The sequence below is a fragment of the Mya arenaria genome, chromosome 4 (assembly GCF_026914265.1).
Source record: "Mya arenaria isolate MELC-2E11 chromosome 4, ASM2691426v1".
NCBI lineage: Eukaryota > Metazoa > Mollusca > Bivalvia > Myida > Myidae > Mya > Mya arenaria.
The window spans coordinates 28,486,064-28,504,350 of NC_069125.1; the positions used below are offsets into that span (position 1 = coordinate 28,486,064).

At 33.4% G+C, this 18,287-nt stretch overlaps 1 protein-coding gene across 1 annotated transcript in view; it reads right to left on the reverse strand.

Annotated features, from left to right (window-relative positions):
* LOC128230325 (phosphoenolpyruvate phosphomutase-like) overlaps positions 1-14,444 on the reverse strand; it is a 30,900-nt gene extending 16,456 nt beyond the window's left edge. Inside the window, exons 1-4 of the mRNA XM_052942507.1 lie at positions 14,106-14,444; positions 6,143-6,201; positions 5,750-5,846; positions 5,387-5,469 (exon numbers count right to left, since the gene is read on the reverse strand). Coding sequence (XP_052798467.1) covers positions 5,387-5,469; positions 5,750-5,846; positions 6,143-6,201; positions 14,106-14,181 — 315 coding nt within the window. The 5' untranslated portion in view covers positions 14,182-14,444. The remainder of the gene's footprint in view (positions 1-5,386; positions 5,470-5,749; positions 5,847-6,142; positions 6,202-14,105) is intronic.
* Positions 14,445-18,287: the final 3,843 nt, after the last annotated feature.

Here is an 18,287-nt window from a genome sequence, read left to right on the forward strand (position 1 = left end):
TAATTATGAAGAGGTTATGAAGAGGGAGGAATTAAATGACTGATATTTTTGCATATATACATTCGCTAAAAGCAGAGTGGTTAACACGTCTATTAGATGAAAACAATGAAGGCGACTGGAAAAAGTTTTATTTACAAGAATTTCAGGATCACGGAAGTAAAATATTGCTCGAATCAAATTCAAAAGAAAACGAAGTCCCAAGCATAATAAAGAATACTTTTCTGAGAAATATACTTTTAAGTTGGACATCGATAAATTTCGACCAAAATCCAAAATTTATTCCGAAACAAATACTTTGGAATAACTCGTTTATTAAACTAAATAGAAAGCCGACTTTTTAAGACCTTGTTTATGCGAGGATATTGAACACCTCTATGATTTTAGAAGACACAGATTTTATGATTTTGAGCAATTTAGAAATTTATATGATCTACACCCTTCAGAATTTTTCAACTACCATGCTTTAATTTCTTGCATTCCAACTAACTGGAAAGACGAACTTAAAAATATTGATATGCATACCATTACACAACCGCTTACAAATAATCTACTGCTTGACAGAATTCTAAGAATAAAGAAACCGAACAGACTTTTATATGAAAACTACACAAACAAGCATAAAGGCCAAATAGTCAACAAACCAGAAGTAAAATGGTAAAATGAATTGATGCTTTTAGAATGGAAAAGTATATATCTAAACCGTTTTTATTGCACTATCGAATACAGATTAAGGAGCTTTCAGTATAAATGTATTAAGAGGATTTTGCCAGTAAACAAAATGTTGTTTAAATATAAACTCGCAAATTCAAACCTCTGCGGTTTCTGCAATATGTATATTGAGGATATAAATCATCTTTACTGGGAGTGTTCCAAAGTACAACATTTCTGGTCAAAATTAAAAGTATTCCTTGACAGGAACAATATTCAAACTGAAATAACATTAAAAAATATCTCTTTTGGAATTATAGTGAAACAGACTCCGACGGTGATGCTTATCAATTTTATTTTCCTATTATCAAAATTTTATATTGATAAATGTAAACTTATAAACGATATTCCAGCTTTTGAAAGCTTTGTCAAGTATCTCAAACAAAGAAAACAAATAGAGAGATGTTTGGCAGAATCTAAGGGGAAAACACAGCTACATGACCTAAAATGGAGCCAAATCAATATAAATTGAATTAATTTTAAAGGCAACCTTACATGTTTTATTACATGTTCTATTAATTTCTTACATCTCTTACTTCATTGGATTTTTATTTTCTTATTTGACTAAAAAAATGTTCGCCCTTTTTTTTACAAAACTTTATTTTTCCTAAGGTAACTAAACGATAAACATTTCCGTCTCATGTGTAATATATACCAATATCAATATTGGAATTTGGAGTAATATCTTTATAACAGACACCTCTAAACTTTTTTTTTATTGATATCAAATATATGATATTGTAAAATGTATGTTATGCATGATACCGGAATAAAAGTTTATCACAAAAAAGATTAAAGAATGTTATAATTAATATTAAAGGACCCCAAGACATTTTTTAATTTGTCAATACTTCTTTTTTTTCTTCTTTTTTTTCTTTTTTCACACAGTCTCTGACAATCTGCTTGCTCAAAACATGTTAGTGATATTTTGGAAACATAACATGTTAGAACTGTTTTGGTAACATAACATGTTAATGATATTTTGGTAACATGTTTATGATATTTTGGTAACATAACATGTTAATGATATTTTGGTAACATAACATGTTAGTGATGTTTTGGTGACATAACATGTTAATGATGTTTTGGTAACATGACATGTTAATGATATTTTGGTAACATGTAAATGATATTTTGGTACTATAACATGTTTGTGATGTTTTGGTGACATAACATGCAAATGATATGTTGGTAATATGTTAATGATATTTTGGTAACATAACATGTTAGTGATGTTTTGGTAGCGTAACATGTTAATGATATTTTGGTAACATAACATGTTAGTGATGTTTTGGTGACATAACATGTTAATGATGTTTTGGTAACATAACATGATATTTTGGTAACATGTTAATGATATTTTGGTAACATAACATGTTAGTGATGTTTTGGTAACATAACATGTTAGTGATGTTTTGGTGACATAACATGTTAATGATATTTTGGTGACATAACATGTTAATGATATTTTGGTGACATAACATGTTAGTGATGTTTTGGTGACATAACATGTTAGTGATGTTTTGGTGACATGACATGTTAGTGATGTTTTGGTAACATGACATGTTAGTGATGTTTTGGTAACATGACATGTTAGTGATGTTTTGGTGACATAACATGTTAGTGATGTTTTGGTAACATGACATGTTAGTGATGTTTTGGTGACATAACATGTTAGTGATGTTTTGGTAACATAACATGTTAGTGATGTTTTGGTGACATGACATGTTAGTGATGTTTTGGTGACATGACATGTTAGCGATGTTTTGGTAACATGACATGTTAGTGATGTTTTGGTGACATGACATGTTAGCGATGTTTTGGTAACATGACATGTTAGTGATGTTTTGGTGACATGACATGTTAGCGATGTTTTGGTAACATGACATGTTAGTGATGTTTTGGTGACATGACATGTTAGTGATGTTTTGGTAACATGACATGTTAGTGATGTTTTGGTGACATAACATGTTAGTGATGTTTTGGTGACATGACATGTTAGTGATGTTTTGGTGACATGACATGTTCGTGATGTTTTGGTGACATGACATGTTAGTGATGTTTTGGTGACATGACATGTTAGCGATGTTTTGGTAACATGACATGTTAGTGATGTTTTGGTGACATAACATGTTAGCGATGTTTTGGTAACATGACATGTTAGTGATGTTTTGGTGACATGACATGTTAGTGATGTTTTGGTAACATGACATGTTAGTGATGTTTTGGTGACATAACATGTTAGTGATGTTTTGGTGACATGACATGTTAGTGATGTTTTGGTGACATGACATGTTCGTGATGTTTTGGTGACATGACATGTTAGTGATGTTTGGGTGACATAGCATGTTAGTGATGTTTTGGTAACATGACATGTTGGTGATGTTTGGGTGACATAGCATGTTGGTGATGTTTGGGTGACATAGCATGTTAGTGATGTTTTGGTGACATAACATGTTGGTGATGTTTTGGTAACATGACATGTTAGTGATGTTTGGGTGACATGACATGTTAGTGATGTTTTGGTGACATAACATGTTAGTGATGTTTTGGTGACATAACATGTTAGTGATGTTTTGGTGACATGACATGTTAGTGATGTTTTGGTAACATGACATGTTAGTGATGTTTTGGTGACATAACATGTTGGTGATGTTTTGGTAACATGACATGTTAGTGATGTTTTGGTGGCATGACATGTTAGTGATGTTTTGGTAACATGACATGTTAGTGATGTTTTGGTAACATAACATGTTGGTGATGTTTTGGTAACATGACATGTTAGTGATGTTTTGGTGACATGACATGTTAGTGATGTTTTGGTAACATGACATGTTAGTGATGTTTGGGTAACATGACATGTTAGTGATGTTTTGGTAACATGACATGTTAGTGATGTTTTGGTAACATAACATGTTAGTGATGTTTGGGTAACATGACATGTTAGTGATGTTTTGGTAACATAACATGTTAGTGATGTTTGGGTAACATGACATGTTAGTGATGTTTTGGTAACATGACATGTTAGTGATGTTTTGGTAACATGACATGTTAGTGATGTTTTGGTAACATGACATGTTAGTGATGTTTGGGTGACATGTAGTGATACTATTTTGTCACGTTACTTTCATACTTCCGTTGCAGTTGATACAGCTGTGAGTTTTCTACATACTTGTATGTGTTACAAAGAATGAACGGAGTAAAGTTTGTTTGTTTTCATTTCTACCAACGTTGTACATGATTAGAAAATACTATACATAATAAATAATTATTTCATTATTATTACAATTCCTCAGAATAAGAATATCATTAATGTTATATATAATAACCCATTAATATAATTTAATCATGATGCTTTACAATTTGGATAATAAAATACCGACCATGCATTTAAAGTATTCTCATTTATCAGATGCTTGATAATGATAACTTTAATAGCCCATTAATAAGATGTATTCATGATGCTTCACAATTTGAATAATCAAATGCCGACCATGCATTTAGTGCATTCTCATTCATCAGAAGTTAGATAACGATAAATATAACTGTGGTACGCGCATAGCCTTTAAAGCTGCACTCTCAAAGATTTACCGTTTTTCCAACTTTTTTATTTTTTGTCTTGGAATTAGCAAACGATTGCGTAAATATCTGCAAACCAATGATAAAAAACTTCTGACAAAAGATCAGATCGCAGTTGTTAATATTTCCTATCCAAATTTAATGTTTTATGGCTTAAACCGTTAAGAAAAATGCATAAAACATCATTTTGGAGCGGAAATATGAAAAAACTGCGATCTGATCTTTTGTCAGCAGTCTTTTATCACTAGTTTGCAGATATTCACACAAAAACTTGCTCGTTCCAAGACAAAAAATAAAATTTTCAAATAAAAAGTTGTCAAAACGTTCAATCTGTGAGAGTGCAGCTTTAAAGGCCTATTTTAAGGAATGTTTGGCAAGATAATCCCCTATTGTGCATCTCCTGCTGATTGCACTGGTGTCACAGTAGGGGACAATTTCCTGTGTATTTGTTTATTAGCTCAGGGCCATTTAGGGTCAATTTCTATAATAAAATCTCCAAAACTGCACAGCAGGGTACTCAGATCTGAGATCTTATAAGAGGACACAAGGCAATTAGATTAAGATCAATACTTATAGGCTGTGTACTGTACACCGATTTTTTTCAATATATATATATATATATATATATATTTAGGAGGGGGGTCACTTATAGAAGGCTTAAACTATGCCTTTAATGTGAGGTATATGTGTCAGCCTCCCAAACGAGGGGTCGTGCGTGCGGTCACAAGCCAGAGCGATTTTTTCAATGTATCTCAAAATTCTTACCAGCACTTGCTATTGACAAAGGAGCTTGAATGTGATTCAAATATAACAGTTATTATACTACTCAGGACAATTTAATTCATCTGCCTGCCCCAATTGTCTGCATTATACCCTGACCTCGCGCTGTTTTAAGGAGGAGTTTTGAAGTCTAAAAGGATGAATGTACCGTCACCAGAGGGTGATGTAAACAGCCATGCTTTGAGCACGTCATACTTTTCAAGTTGCATGTAACAACGGATCATCCTCCGACTGAGGCCCAGAGACTTTGTTGTCGTCATGTGTTACAATATCAGTTTTTAATCCCATTCGTACCCCCTTAAGAGCGTTTGTTACTCACCTGCGTCCAGGAGGCCTCGTTGCTGTCCCGCACGCACCACTGAGCAGACAGGGACAGGCCGCTACCCCAGATCCCCTTAAAACCTAAAATACATGCAAGTATGGCGACCAGTTGTGTCGAAAGTAAGCGATGATTTTGAAGTATGGTGTATCACTTGGGTCAACAGTAATCGACAGGTTAGGACAATGTCGTACCAATTTTATCAACATTAATCGACGGTTTATGAGTATAATGTACTATATTTAGTGTGTCAATGGTTATCGACGGTTTATGAGTATGGTGTTCTTTTCAAAAGAAACTAAACATTTTAAAAGTCTAGCGCCTCTGATTGGCTGAAAATGTGGTGATTAACTAAAGATATACCTGTTTGTTCGACGATTTTTGCACTTATCCCGTTGTGAGCCTCCATTATGAATTCTAAATCTGGGGAAGTCAACATTTTTTTAAGTTGTGTCGTTTTCTGAAAACAATAAGTACAATGTTTGGACATTCTAAATAGCAAATGTATAGCAGTATACGTATACAGTTTTATATCATTTGAATTCAATCGATTTTTTGGAGGGGCGGGAGGGGGGACCACTGGCACAGGATTTTGAAACTCAATCATGTTTTTTTTTTTTTAAATAAAAACAAAAATCTTATAATTCCAATAATTTCAAACTAAGAATAACAAAACCAAAATTGTGAATTTTTTTTTTTTTTTTTTTAAAAATAGGCACTTTGTACTGTATAATATATACTATTAGTATAATATACCTTTTCCGTGTCCACGGGACCGTTCGACATAGTGCGGAATAGTACGGTACCAGCATTTTCTTCAAAAGAAAAGAACGATTTAGTTTAAAGTGGTTTGGCCAAAGTGCGAAATCAGCATAATTTAATAGAAAAGTAAGGAGTATTTTTAGATCTGAAACAGAACAAAAAACAACAACAGCCATGCTCATTCACCAGAGGTTTGCTCATGAAAAATATGACGTTTCTGTTATATGCATAGCATCAACGCTCGCCTATTTTGTATCCTGACAGGTCTGCAACGACGACTGTACGCTTTTTAAGTATTGGATAGGTAGCTTATAAGGAAAATAGTACATTCTAATGAATTTGGAGGCATGCCACACATGTTACGGGCATAAATCGGTGCATGACTTTCACTACGACATTTACAGTTCCAATTATAACACTATTTTCGCAAATTAAGATATTAGTCCAGGCATATTGTGACAAAATTTTAACAAATTGTGCAAATTTGGTTAAAATTAGGAATCTTTGCCGGTTGCACATGTGCATGTTTTGGTAAAAAAAGCCCAGGATCCACCTTAATTTCGTCCAAGATGGTCGCCAAAATCGAAGATGGCCGCCATCACAATTAATACTATAAAGAGCAACTGTCATAAACATATAATTGTTTTATTATATGCTTTCAGGTGATTAATACAGATTAATCAGTGAAATATAAATGGCATTACACTGTTTCTCTGTGAACAGTGAAATAACATTTTTATATGTCTCACTGTTTCGAAATTTTATCCCACTCTTACTTCCAAATCAAAGGTCAGCGCGCACAGGGCTGGGATACAGTTTCAACGGCCTCATTTCCGATATGATCGTTCGCACGCAATTTGGCGCGCTTTTCTGAATAACTACAATAAAATGACATACTATATACGTTTTAGGCCTATTATAAAAAGACAAATTGTTGCTTTCATTTTGAGATCGCAATATATTTCACCTCGTAAACAACATAAGAAAATATTGCACCTGTGGCTACTCTACTCGTGAAATATAGCTGTTGGTGCTCACTCGGTAAAATGTATTACGATCCTACACTGAGACAAACAATTTTCCTCTCTATATAACCTCAGAAAGTACATTTTAGGTTGAATTTACTCGTTAAAAGAAACAATATAAAACTCAAATGTTTTATCTATATGATTAACTTTTTTGTTGACATATTCCACTTAAAAAAGATTTGTATGCTTATATAATGGACCCCAAGCCTGTTTACTTCTTGAAGTTCATATTTTTTTGTATATTTTTGTTTTCTTTCATATCAAAATGATCGGCAAAGTTTGTAAACGGAAGTGATATCCAATATTTCTAACGCTGGGTGTAAGATGGCGTCCAAAAAGGCCACGATAAAATTTCTATTTAGTAAAATTGTTATGTTTAAATATGGCAATTTTCTTTACTTAGATAAGGATGAATATCCACATGGATATTACTTCTCTGAAATTGTACGTAAAATTTACCTACAACATTGACCACTCCATGGTACATGTAATGGTCATTTCAATGTCAAACAATGAAAAATACCCGATTTATTTCAATATCCTTTTCTTTTTTAAGTTTATTGATCTATTTGAACTTTCTTTGAGAATCATATGATACCAAAATGGAATGTTAAAATTTCAAATACAATAAATTATAAAAGCTATCACACTCCTATTTCAGCTAATACGCTGGAAGTTCAACTTTAAACATATTCTTGATACTTATTTGAAAATGTAAATAAATGTGAATACGTGCAGTTTAAATGTTTTCTGACAGGGTAACATTTTTTTTATTTCTCTTAAATTACTGCACCATAATATCGCTTAGTGAAATGTCTAAAGTTCTTTTCAACACAAACTATTTGTAATATCATTAAAGGAACGAATTGCAGAATTGATGTCGTTATCGGGGTATGAACGCAGTACGGCTGGTAAAGTGTGTGGAATCCGAAGGGGTCCACGCGTACTTTAACCAGCCCAACTGCGTCCATATCCCCAATAATGACATTAATCACGCAATTCATTACTTATATTTACACGAAGAGTTCATTATTTAATTCAAGATTTAAAAAAAAATATCTTCATTTCATTTTAGAAAACCTTACCGTCATTCTTCTACTTACAACTTTCAAACATGAAACACACACTGTATTTTTAAGGCCTAATATCAATAAACACATTATAACGTCAATGCAATGACACTATGACAAAGAGACTACTTTTACATGTACATGTAAAGCAAAATATGTGCGGTTTTGATATTTACATTGACGATACTAAAAACGAGTGTTTATATCATTCGTTCTGCATGAAAGTCAAAAGCATACTACATGTATAGGGCATGCTTAAAGCTAACTTTAATAAACCTTTATAAAATGTATCTGCTCAAATGCGACATTATTGCATGAATACACTCATGAGTTTTATTATTATGTCCTTGTAGTTGTTTGCGTTTTTTTGGGGGTATTATCGTCTCTACTGTTGTACTTAAAAGACCCTCTTATTCCAAATCAATACACACATATATGTATAACAAACATCAATACACACATATATGTATAACAAACATCAATACACACATATATGTATAAAAACATCAATACACACATATATGTATAACAAACATCAATACACACATATATGTATAAAAAACATCAATTATGACTGATGTACCTTTAAATACTTACTAAATAATGCATTTATGGAAAATTATAATTTCTGATAACAAAATTGTATCCGTGTATTTAATAGCAGAAAGCGCAAACATATTAATTGATTGATGAATGCTAATAGATTTATTGTGGTCTAGTATAGTCTCATAGGGTAGGAATACCGTATTTTCTGCTCATTTCTTTCAAATTCAACACAGTATCATAACAACCATTGTTTCCGACATTTATTCATCCTTTTTGGAATATTGAAACAATATTATCAATTGTGGTAAATCTTATTTGGGAGTCAAAGAGTGCATCTTTAAGCTTTGTGTGTCTGTAGATGTGTAATATTATCACCATGACCACTTAAAACTGAATCAGGGTGGGGTGGGGACGCACCCGGCGCTACGCCCCCCCCTCCAACGTCAATTCTTGGATCCGCCCCATGTGTTTTAATTGCCATACGCATTTGTATGCCGATTACTGCCAATAAACTGTGAACTTTTAACTTTTATGAATTCATCAAAATGAAATCAATAAATCAAATTAATTTTCATGCAGGGACTTAGAAACTACGTGTTACCTTGACTAAAAACCTTCATCATTTTGAATGATTTTTTAAACACATACTTGAACATCTATACGGGAGATCAATAAACCAATATCGCACTTTTAAATATGATCGATCAAAGATTGCTTTAAAGCTGCACTCTCACATATTTACCGATTTGACATATTTTTTTATCTTGGAATGAGCCAATTTTTGGGTAAACATCAGAAAACTAGTGATATAAGACTGCTGACAAAAGATCAGATTGCAGATTTACATGTTTTATGGCTAAAAGCATTACAAACGCTTAAAGAAAAGTGCATAAAACATCAATTATTGAACTTAAATATGAAAATCTGCGAACTGATTTTTGTCAGCAGACTTATATCACTGGTTTCCATGCATGTTCGCATAAATTGGCTCGTTTCAAGAGAAAAAACAACTTGTAATAACGTTCAATCTCTAAGAGTGCAGTTTCATTTTTTTTTCTTTCTTTCATACCAATTTTTAATAAAGTAAAAAGGACCAAAATGTACTTATCCCATTTTTGAAAACGGAATGGTGCATTTGAAAAAAACACCTTATAATTATGTTCTAGGATATACATAAGAGCTGGAACGATCGGATAATAAGAAATATGCTGAATTAATGATTAAAAAAATAACCATCAGAAAATTTCTTCTTATTTCAATGTGTTTAAAACGTGCAGGTTTTGTTTTTATTTCAATATAGGAGAATACGCCCAAAATGTACCATTTCGGAGTAGCAATTGTAAAAAAAAATATCTTGGGGACCCCCGTGCCATCACTTTAAAATTGTGTACACAGCGGGGATTAGAGGGACCGTAAATTGTCCTCTTGGCAACTAACCAGATCTGATATTTTGTCTGTAAATCGTGTATTTGGTGATTTTTATAGATTTTTTTTATTTTTTTTCCGAGTACTCGAGTAATGACTTAGTACTCGAGTACTCGGACGTTCGATCGAGTACTCGGGTACTCGTTGCCATCCCTACTTTAAATCAATTAAATGTCGTTTCCGCCTACTACGCCCCATTTTCCGTCAAACTCTGGATCCACCCCTGGGAATGCTTACAATGAAATATAGATGGTAGTTGACAAAAGCTCTTAACAAAAATGTTTCTGAAATAAATAAATACAAATGTATTAAAGCTGCACTCTCACAGATTGATTATTTTGACAACTTTTTTATTACTTTTTTGTCTTGAAATGAGTCCATTTTTGCTAAATGTCTGGAAACCAGTGATATAATACTGCTGACAAAAGATCAGATCGCAGTTTTCATATTTACGTTTGAAAATTGATGTTTTATGGCTAAAAGCGCCACTAACGCTTAATATAATTTTTCTGCAGTTTACCAAACAAAATAGAACTGTTCTGTTGTGAATTATCTTATATGACTGAATTGAAGATATAAACTGAAATATTATAATATGTAAAATTAAATGACTTTAAATACAATACAGATTTAGGTATTTTTTTATTATTCATTTCAATTCAAGTTGGTCGTGAAATGACCGAATGTGCAATCATTCAAGGTCAAAAAAGCGTATTTGTAATATTTTTGTCGGTTTAATATTATCAATTTCTTCCGCGACACATTAAACTCTATAAATAATACAAATAAAAAACATGGGGTCACCTGGGCTGATATTCATTATTGATTTTAACTGGATTTAAGAACGATTTAGCTAATCGGATTGCTGGTTATAACTGACCAACAGAGTTAATGAAGTCAATGATGTATGACTATAAAATGTACCTCGGTTGAATATTGAATACCCCCCCCCCTCCCCCGGCATCAAACATTCATATTATTGTACACCGAGAGAGCACCGCTGTTTTTCTTCGATGGTTACAAGATTACACATGTAACATGATCTTCATGCATTCAGTTAAAGAACTGTTAAGTCTAATCTTTTCTTTTATTCAAACGGAACATTCTAAATTCTTACGCGCTGTCAAAATGTATTTAAGCAGCTAAAAAGTTTTAATCATGATATCATATGATATAATATTTGGAGTATCGATAAAAATACTTAATTCATTTACAATTTAGTAGAAGTAGTTGAAATAGAAGTAGCAGAAGTGGTGATGGTGGTGGTGGTGGTGGTATTAGTAGTAGTAGTAGTAGTAGTAGTAGTAGTAGCAGTAGTAGTAGTAGTAGTAGTAGTAGTAGTAGTAGTAGTAGTAGTAGTAGTAGTGGTAGTGGTAGTGGTAGTGGTAGTGGTAGTGTGGTAGTGGAAGTGGCAGTGGTAGTGGCAGCGGCAGCAGCAGAATCAGCAGCAGCAGTAGTAGTAGCAGCAGCAGCAACAACACTAGCAGTAGCAGTAGTAGTAGCAGTAATAGTAGTAGTAATAGTAGTAGTAGTAGAAGCAGTAGCAGGTGTCTGATTATTTGAGTCTGTACAGTTTCTGACTGTATCAATGCTAATGGAAATTCTTAGCAGGTGTCGGTGCAAATGACATTTATTCGTTTAAAAAGTCTATTTATATATTATCATAATATTAAGAGTTTTTATCCGGATCCGCAATGCATTGAAAATGTCATTTTCCCACACATAATGGTTTGTGCATACTAAAAAAATAGTATTTGGTTATAATTTTGTTCACATCAAAGTATGATTATTATTGTTTAAAAGTATACAATGGTTATAAATGTCACCCAATTTCAGGAGTAACGTGTTGTTTTATCGTAGCAATGGTTGTCTATGTATGAGTGTTATTTTATCGTAGCCATGGTTGTCAATGTACGAGTGTTATTTTATCGTAGCCATGGTTGTCAATGTAAGAGTGTTGTTTTATCGTAGCCATGGTTGTCAATGTACGAGTGTTATTTTATCGTAGCCATGGTTGTCAATGTACGAGTGTTATTTTTATCGTAGCCATGGTTGTCAATGTACGAGTGTTATTTTATCGTAGCCATGGTTGTCAATGTACGAGTGTTATTTTTTATCGTAGCCATGGTTGTCAATGTACGAGTGTTATTTTATCGTAGCCATGGTTGTCAATGTACGAGTGCTGTTTTATCGTAGCCATGGTTGTCATTGTACGAGTGTTATTTTATCGTAGCCATGGTTGTCATTGTACGAGTGTTGTTTTATCGTAGCCATGGTTGTCAATGTACGAGTGTTATTTTATCGTAGCCATGGTTGTCAATGTACGAGTGTTGTTTTATCGTAGCCATGGTTGTCGATGTACGAGTGTTATTTTATCGTAGCCATGGTTGTCAATGTACGAGTGTTGTTTTATCGTAGCCATGGTTGTCGATGTACGAGTGTTATTTTATCGTAGCCATGGTTGTCAATGTACGAGTGTTGTTTTATCGTAGCCATGGTTGTCAATGTACGAGTGTTATTTTATCGTAGCCATGGTTGTCATTGTACGAGTGTTATTTTATCGTAGCCATGGTTGTCGATGTACGAGTGTTATTTTATCGTAGCCATGGTTGTCAATGTACGAGTGTTGTTTTATCGTAGCCATGGTTGTCAATGTACGAGTGTTGTTTTTATCGTAGCCATGGTTATCAAGTGTTTCATCGTAGCCATGGTTGCAAATGTACGAGCAACGTGTTGTTTCATCGTAGCCATAGTTGTCAATGCACGATTAACGTGTTGTTTTATCATAACAATGTTTGCAAATGTACGAGTAAAGTGTTGTTTTTATCGTCGCCATGGTTGTCAATGTTGCGGTTGCCGGATCGGCTCAAAAGGGATGCATTGCAACTTCGGGGCATTATTTTTGGGAACTGTGCTCCCCCATGATCTGAAGAAATATAGATTTCCTTGATGTATAATTTGGTTTTGGGGACCTAACCGAACACAAATTTGGAAACATTTTGTCTATAATGGTACATGGTGTGTGGTTTGCGTATTGTATCTTCCATGTCGAAAGAAAAAGTCGTGTCGGGAAAATTAAGCTGGTGTCGGGACAGGGGGTTGGGTGGGGGATGCGGATCCACAGGAATTGACGTTAGAGGAGGCGTAAATTAGGGACGGCATCCTTTTAACATGCGCCCCTCCCTCAGAACCGAAAATGCATGGCACAAACTGTTTGCATGTGGATTTTGGGTTACTCCCTGAAGGAAAACATAGCAATTTGTAGTCGTAAATGGCGCATTTTGACCGTTTTTATGTATTGATATAAGAAGTAAACTTCGACGATTTAAGAGGGGCGCGCGCCGGCCGTGCACCCCCTCATAATCCGCGACCGGGGGGTCGTTTGGGCTTTAAAGAACTTAAACTCTTATTGGTTGAAGTACAACTACTGCTAACGTAAAATCTTCAGACGAATTAAAAATCAAACGAGTAATTTAATATCTCAAAATTTAGAAATAACGCTCCTAAACTTAACCTTAAGCTATTGAATCGAAAGTATTATTAGACTCCATGGTTTCTATTGAACTAAGTCTCATTATATTTGCATGGTCAGTTGACATGTTTGTATTACCATTGAGCACCAATAAAAAAGAGCAAAAGCAATTAAAGCCAGTAATGTTCAATAAATTGTACTAAGAGAACAATTTATGGCAATCATGAGAATATATGCATATTTATATCATAAATTTTATTTTTCAATAATTTCTGTAGAATACACGGGTAGCTAGTATTATTTAAACCAACATGTACGTATAACAGAACCGGCATTCAGAATTTCCGACATTTTTTTATGATAACTCAAACTTCTTACAACTAATTATGAAAAACTGCTATGAAAATATGACTTACTAGTTTTGTTATGATGAAATTCATCCAATAATCTGATAAAAATCCTTGGAAAACGTTTTGAACTTATACAAGCCATTTTCAGCGATTGTTCGAGATCTATTTCGTTTCGTTGACTAAAATGTTAAGTCGCGGTGTGGTATGTAGTACAGCGAGGGAAAAAGAAAACGCAACGCGTCATCCAAATCCTTTTAAATCCACGTAAATCGGAATCTTGAATGATAAATCAGGAACTTAATGCATGTAGAGTTTGTAAATACTCCTGCAGACAATTGACTGTACATATAATTTCTAGGCATATTTCAAATCTAAAAATAGATCGAACTAGCTAAACGCACCCAGCAGCAGACAAAGTTTATCGTAATGTATCCGCTTCTTCTGCCGCGAAAAATGTTAAATGTTGATGCCTCAGGAAATCATACTTTTATCGATGGTACCATTTCGGAAAGGGTATTGCTTATTGACGAATAATATGTGAAATAAATTTTTATGCGACCGTTCGGGTGCGCGGCATTGTGCGCCTCACACCCGCAGCACGACATTGCGTGTGTCTGCCACATAACGTTACTCCGACAAAAAGGAACGTGCAGCGCCATGTTGTTTTCACTTTTTATTTCAGTAACAAATAAAGAGTATTATGAATAGTTTAACTTAAATATAGAAGTCTAATTATTAGCTCGTTCAATTAAATTGAGTCACTTAGAATGTTCACACAGTTTAAGATGCACACAAAGTATTAAGCACAAAGTTTTACACATAGAGAAATAGAGTATATTATATGTCTTTTACAAAGTTACACAAAGTTGTTCCGTTACTGATCACTAAATCTTCCCTATTTTAATGAAAACATCTATGTGTTTATATACTCATAAAGTGAGATACAGAGTTTGAGTAAATATGACAGGTGATGAATGTGATTATCAAAAAATGAAAATATTTGTCTTAAGCAAAATAATGACATAATAATGTCAATTACTGAAAGATCATTAAATGATTATTTGGACCCTGTCTCAAACTTAGAGATGTAAGAGGTGATAATTATTACTTATGTGTCCTAAATGAAATATCTCAGTATTTGAGGAAATGCCATTAATATCTAATTATGATCTCCTGCATAATTACAATTATTTTTTTATGTGTTAAAAATCGAACATTTAGTAGGATGAAAATGAGCGGCATAATAATATGACCAAACATTCATTACAGATGAAGTTATTGTAGTTTGAAATCGGAAATAAAACGACCGATTGTACAATATTTCTGGGCTGCACTGTATACATTGGTATACATGATATTTACATTCTCTTCGACTTTCCATTAATAGGCTGCACTATTTATATCGGTATGACATTTTCACACTCTTCGACTACAGTATCAATTAATAGGCTGCACTATTTATATCGGTATGACATTTTCACACTCTTCGACTATCTATTAATAGTCTGCACTATTTATATCGGTATGACATTTTCACACTCTTTTGGCATGACTTGCATGGGTATATTAAACAAGATGTTAAGACTTGTTTTTTTTCTATATTTCAAAAAGAAACAATTTTACAAATAAGTCATGAATCAGCATTTATAATCTATAATTTCTCTAATATTTAAGGCCTATATGACAAGTAGTGCAAATCACGCTTCGATGAATCTTGATACTAAATTTGGAGTAGTAAAATATACTATAAATTCTAAAAAACACATTTACTTTCCTTTGTGAAGCAAAGCCATAAAAATCATGACAATACCTCAAAACTACAAATGCTTATGAAGCATTTACAAATATCTTAAAGGCGCTCATTCACCATTTTTTAAAACTGTTGCAATCGACTAATTTTCTGTACTTTTAAGAACAAACGCCACACAGCAACTGGCAACTCCATATGAACATAATTTTGTAAAGCCAAGCTTAGAGATGTACTCTTACTTCCAAATAAGATTTACCACAATTGCTAATATTGTTTTAATATTCCAAAAAGGATGAATAAATATCGAAAACAATGGTTCTTATGAAGGATACCGAGTTAAATTTGAAAGAAATGAGTATAAAATACGGTATTTCTACCTTATGAGACTATAGTAGACCATGGTAAATCTATTAGCATTCAACATTCAATAAATAGTTTGCTGCCACGTTAGATGGTTATTAACAATAGAGCTCTTAATATGTTCACACTTCACAGTGGTGGTGTGTAAGCTTATTTAAACTCGGACTCGGGCCTTGCCCAATCGGCGAGTGCTCCATTAAGAGTGTTAGTCATTTTAGGTTTTTGGAGCATAGTACAAGTTTCAAGTTTATTTAACATCACTCATGTCATAAGTACATGACAAAAAGAGCATGCGTACATATACAATACAACATAATGAGGCATTACAAAATATATTGGACATAATAATACAGATTTTCTAAATATGAGAATTTTTTTATGTTATTAAAACTTTAATATGAATTTTATATAATCATTGGGATTGATATTCATAATATCTTTAAATTTCAAAACATTAGGATATCGGTATAATTGTCTGTCAATAAATCTTATTCTATATTCGGCCAAATAGCTACATTCTAATAAATAATGAAATTCATCACCAATACTGTTTTTATCACAAAGTTCGCATTTTCTATCATTCAGTTCTATATTGTTACAGCTTCCTACTTCAATTGGTAGTCTATTATTTCTTGTTCTGAATTTTACTAAATATTTTAAAAACTTAGCAGGTGTTTTAACTAAATATTCTTCGAATTCAAAATTCTCCTTAAACAGTCTATAGCTACAACATTACAAAAACAGAATGTAACCCTGGTTAGCTCTACTCTGGTTCTTTATCGTGCACCAGTGTATAGCGGGTGTATATTCAAGTTTTCAACCTACTTTATGTGGCCCAAAACACAAGATCATATACAAATCCATATCTAAATCACATAATACATTGGATACATGTATATTAAAAAACTTGCGATGACGTAAAACTCATTTTTTTTAAATCGTAACGTTTTTAGCCATTAAAAATAATTTTCGAACCTAAATATGAACAAAACTGAGATGATCTTTTGTCAGCAGTCTTTTGTCACTGTTTTGTAGATATTTATGCAAAGATTAGCTCATTCCAAGACAAAGGTTGTCAAAACGGTTAATCTGTGAGAGTGCAGCTTTAAATCATTTGGAGAAACACCCCACAGGACAAATTAAGCTCCTTACGAGAAAAAAGAAATTAAGTTATGTTTTGTTTTTAATTCATATTCACGAAGCCGAAGAATGTTTGGAGCGAAGTGTATTAGTTCAGAAATTAATGGGATTTGTCTATAACAAATGTTTCAGTCAATGAATGACGGCTTAACAAATGTCAATTTTAAATCCGATCTACCAAAATCAATGATTTATAATTTGTTAACAAATCTAAACCAGTAGTAATACGTAGTTTTCGGATCTTTTCTCTACTAACATAGTTTTAAACCATTGGTGTATTGAAGACCTAAAAATGGTTTTATTTCATCAATGGTATTCTGCGACTGATCGCTAACAATGATAATGAATACAACGGCTTGAAATCTAAAAGTAGTTATAGAAGCAGAACGAGTATTTCGTGGTTTATACAATGTAGCTATGCGACAGTTAAATAAACCAAAACATTAGTTTGAGTACGAGGGATTTTTGCCAAAAGGATGGTTAAGAGCCCGGGTACTTCTTACTTTCTAATATCCTACAAAGAGGAACAAATTTCACCAAAACGTTTGGAAAACTGGCTGCAAAAGCAATAGAGTTCATCTTTAATGATTCATCTGCCTAGCATTTGAGGTCCGTGACTCAGAGATTTCTTCAGTTAGTGAGCGGAAACGGATCTTGAACTTGACCCGACTGACCTCAAAAGGGCACATTTACTTGTCCTGGCCAACCCGACTACCAAGTTTGAGGCCCTTGGGTCCCAAGACTTAGTTCTTGATCGGAAACGGATTTCTATCACTATGTCATCACGACATGGACCGAAAAATCAATACGATGTAGGATTATCTACTGGTCATGACCAGCCTGTCTGCCAAGTTTGAGGTAGATGGGCCCCTGCGTTCCTTAGTTGTCTATTGGAAATGGACTTTTAGCACAACTTTGACGCACTGACCTCAAAATCAAAAGGTTCATATACAAGTCATGGCCAACCTGTCTACCAAGTTTTAGGTCCCTAGGTACAA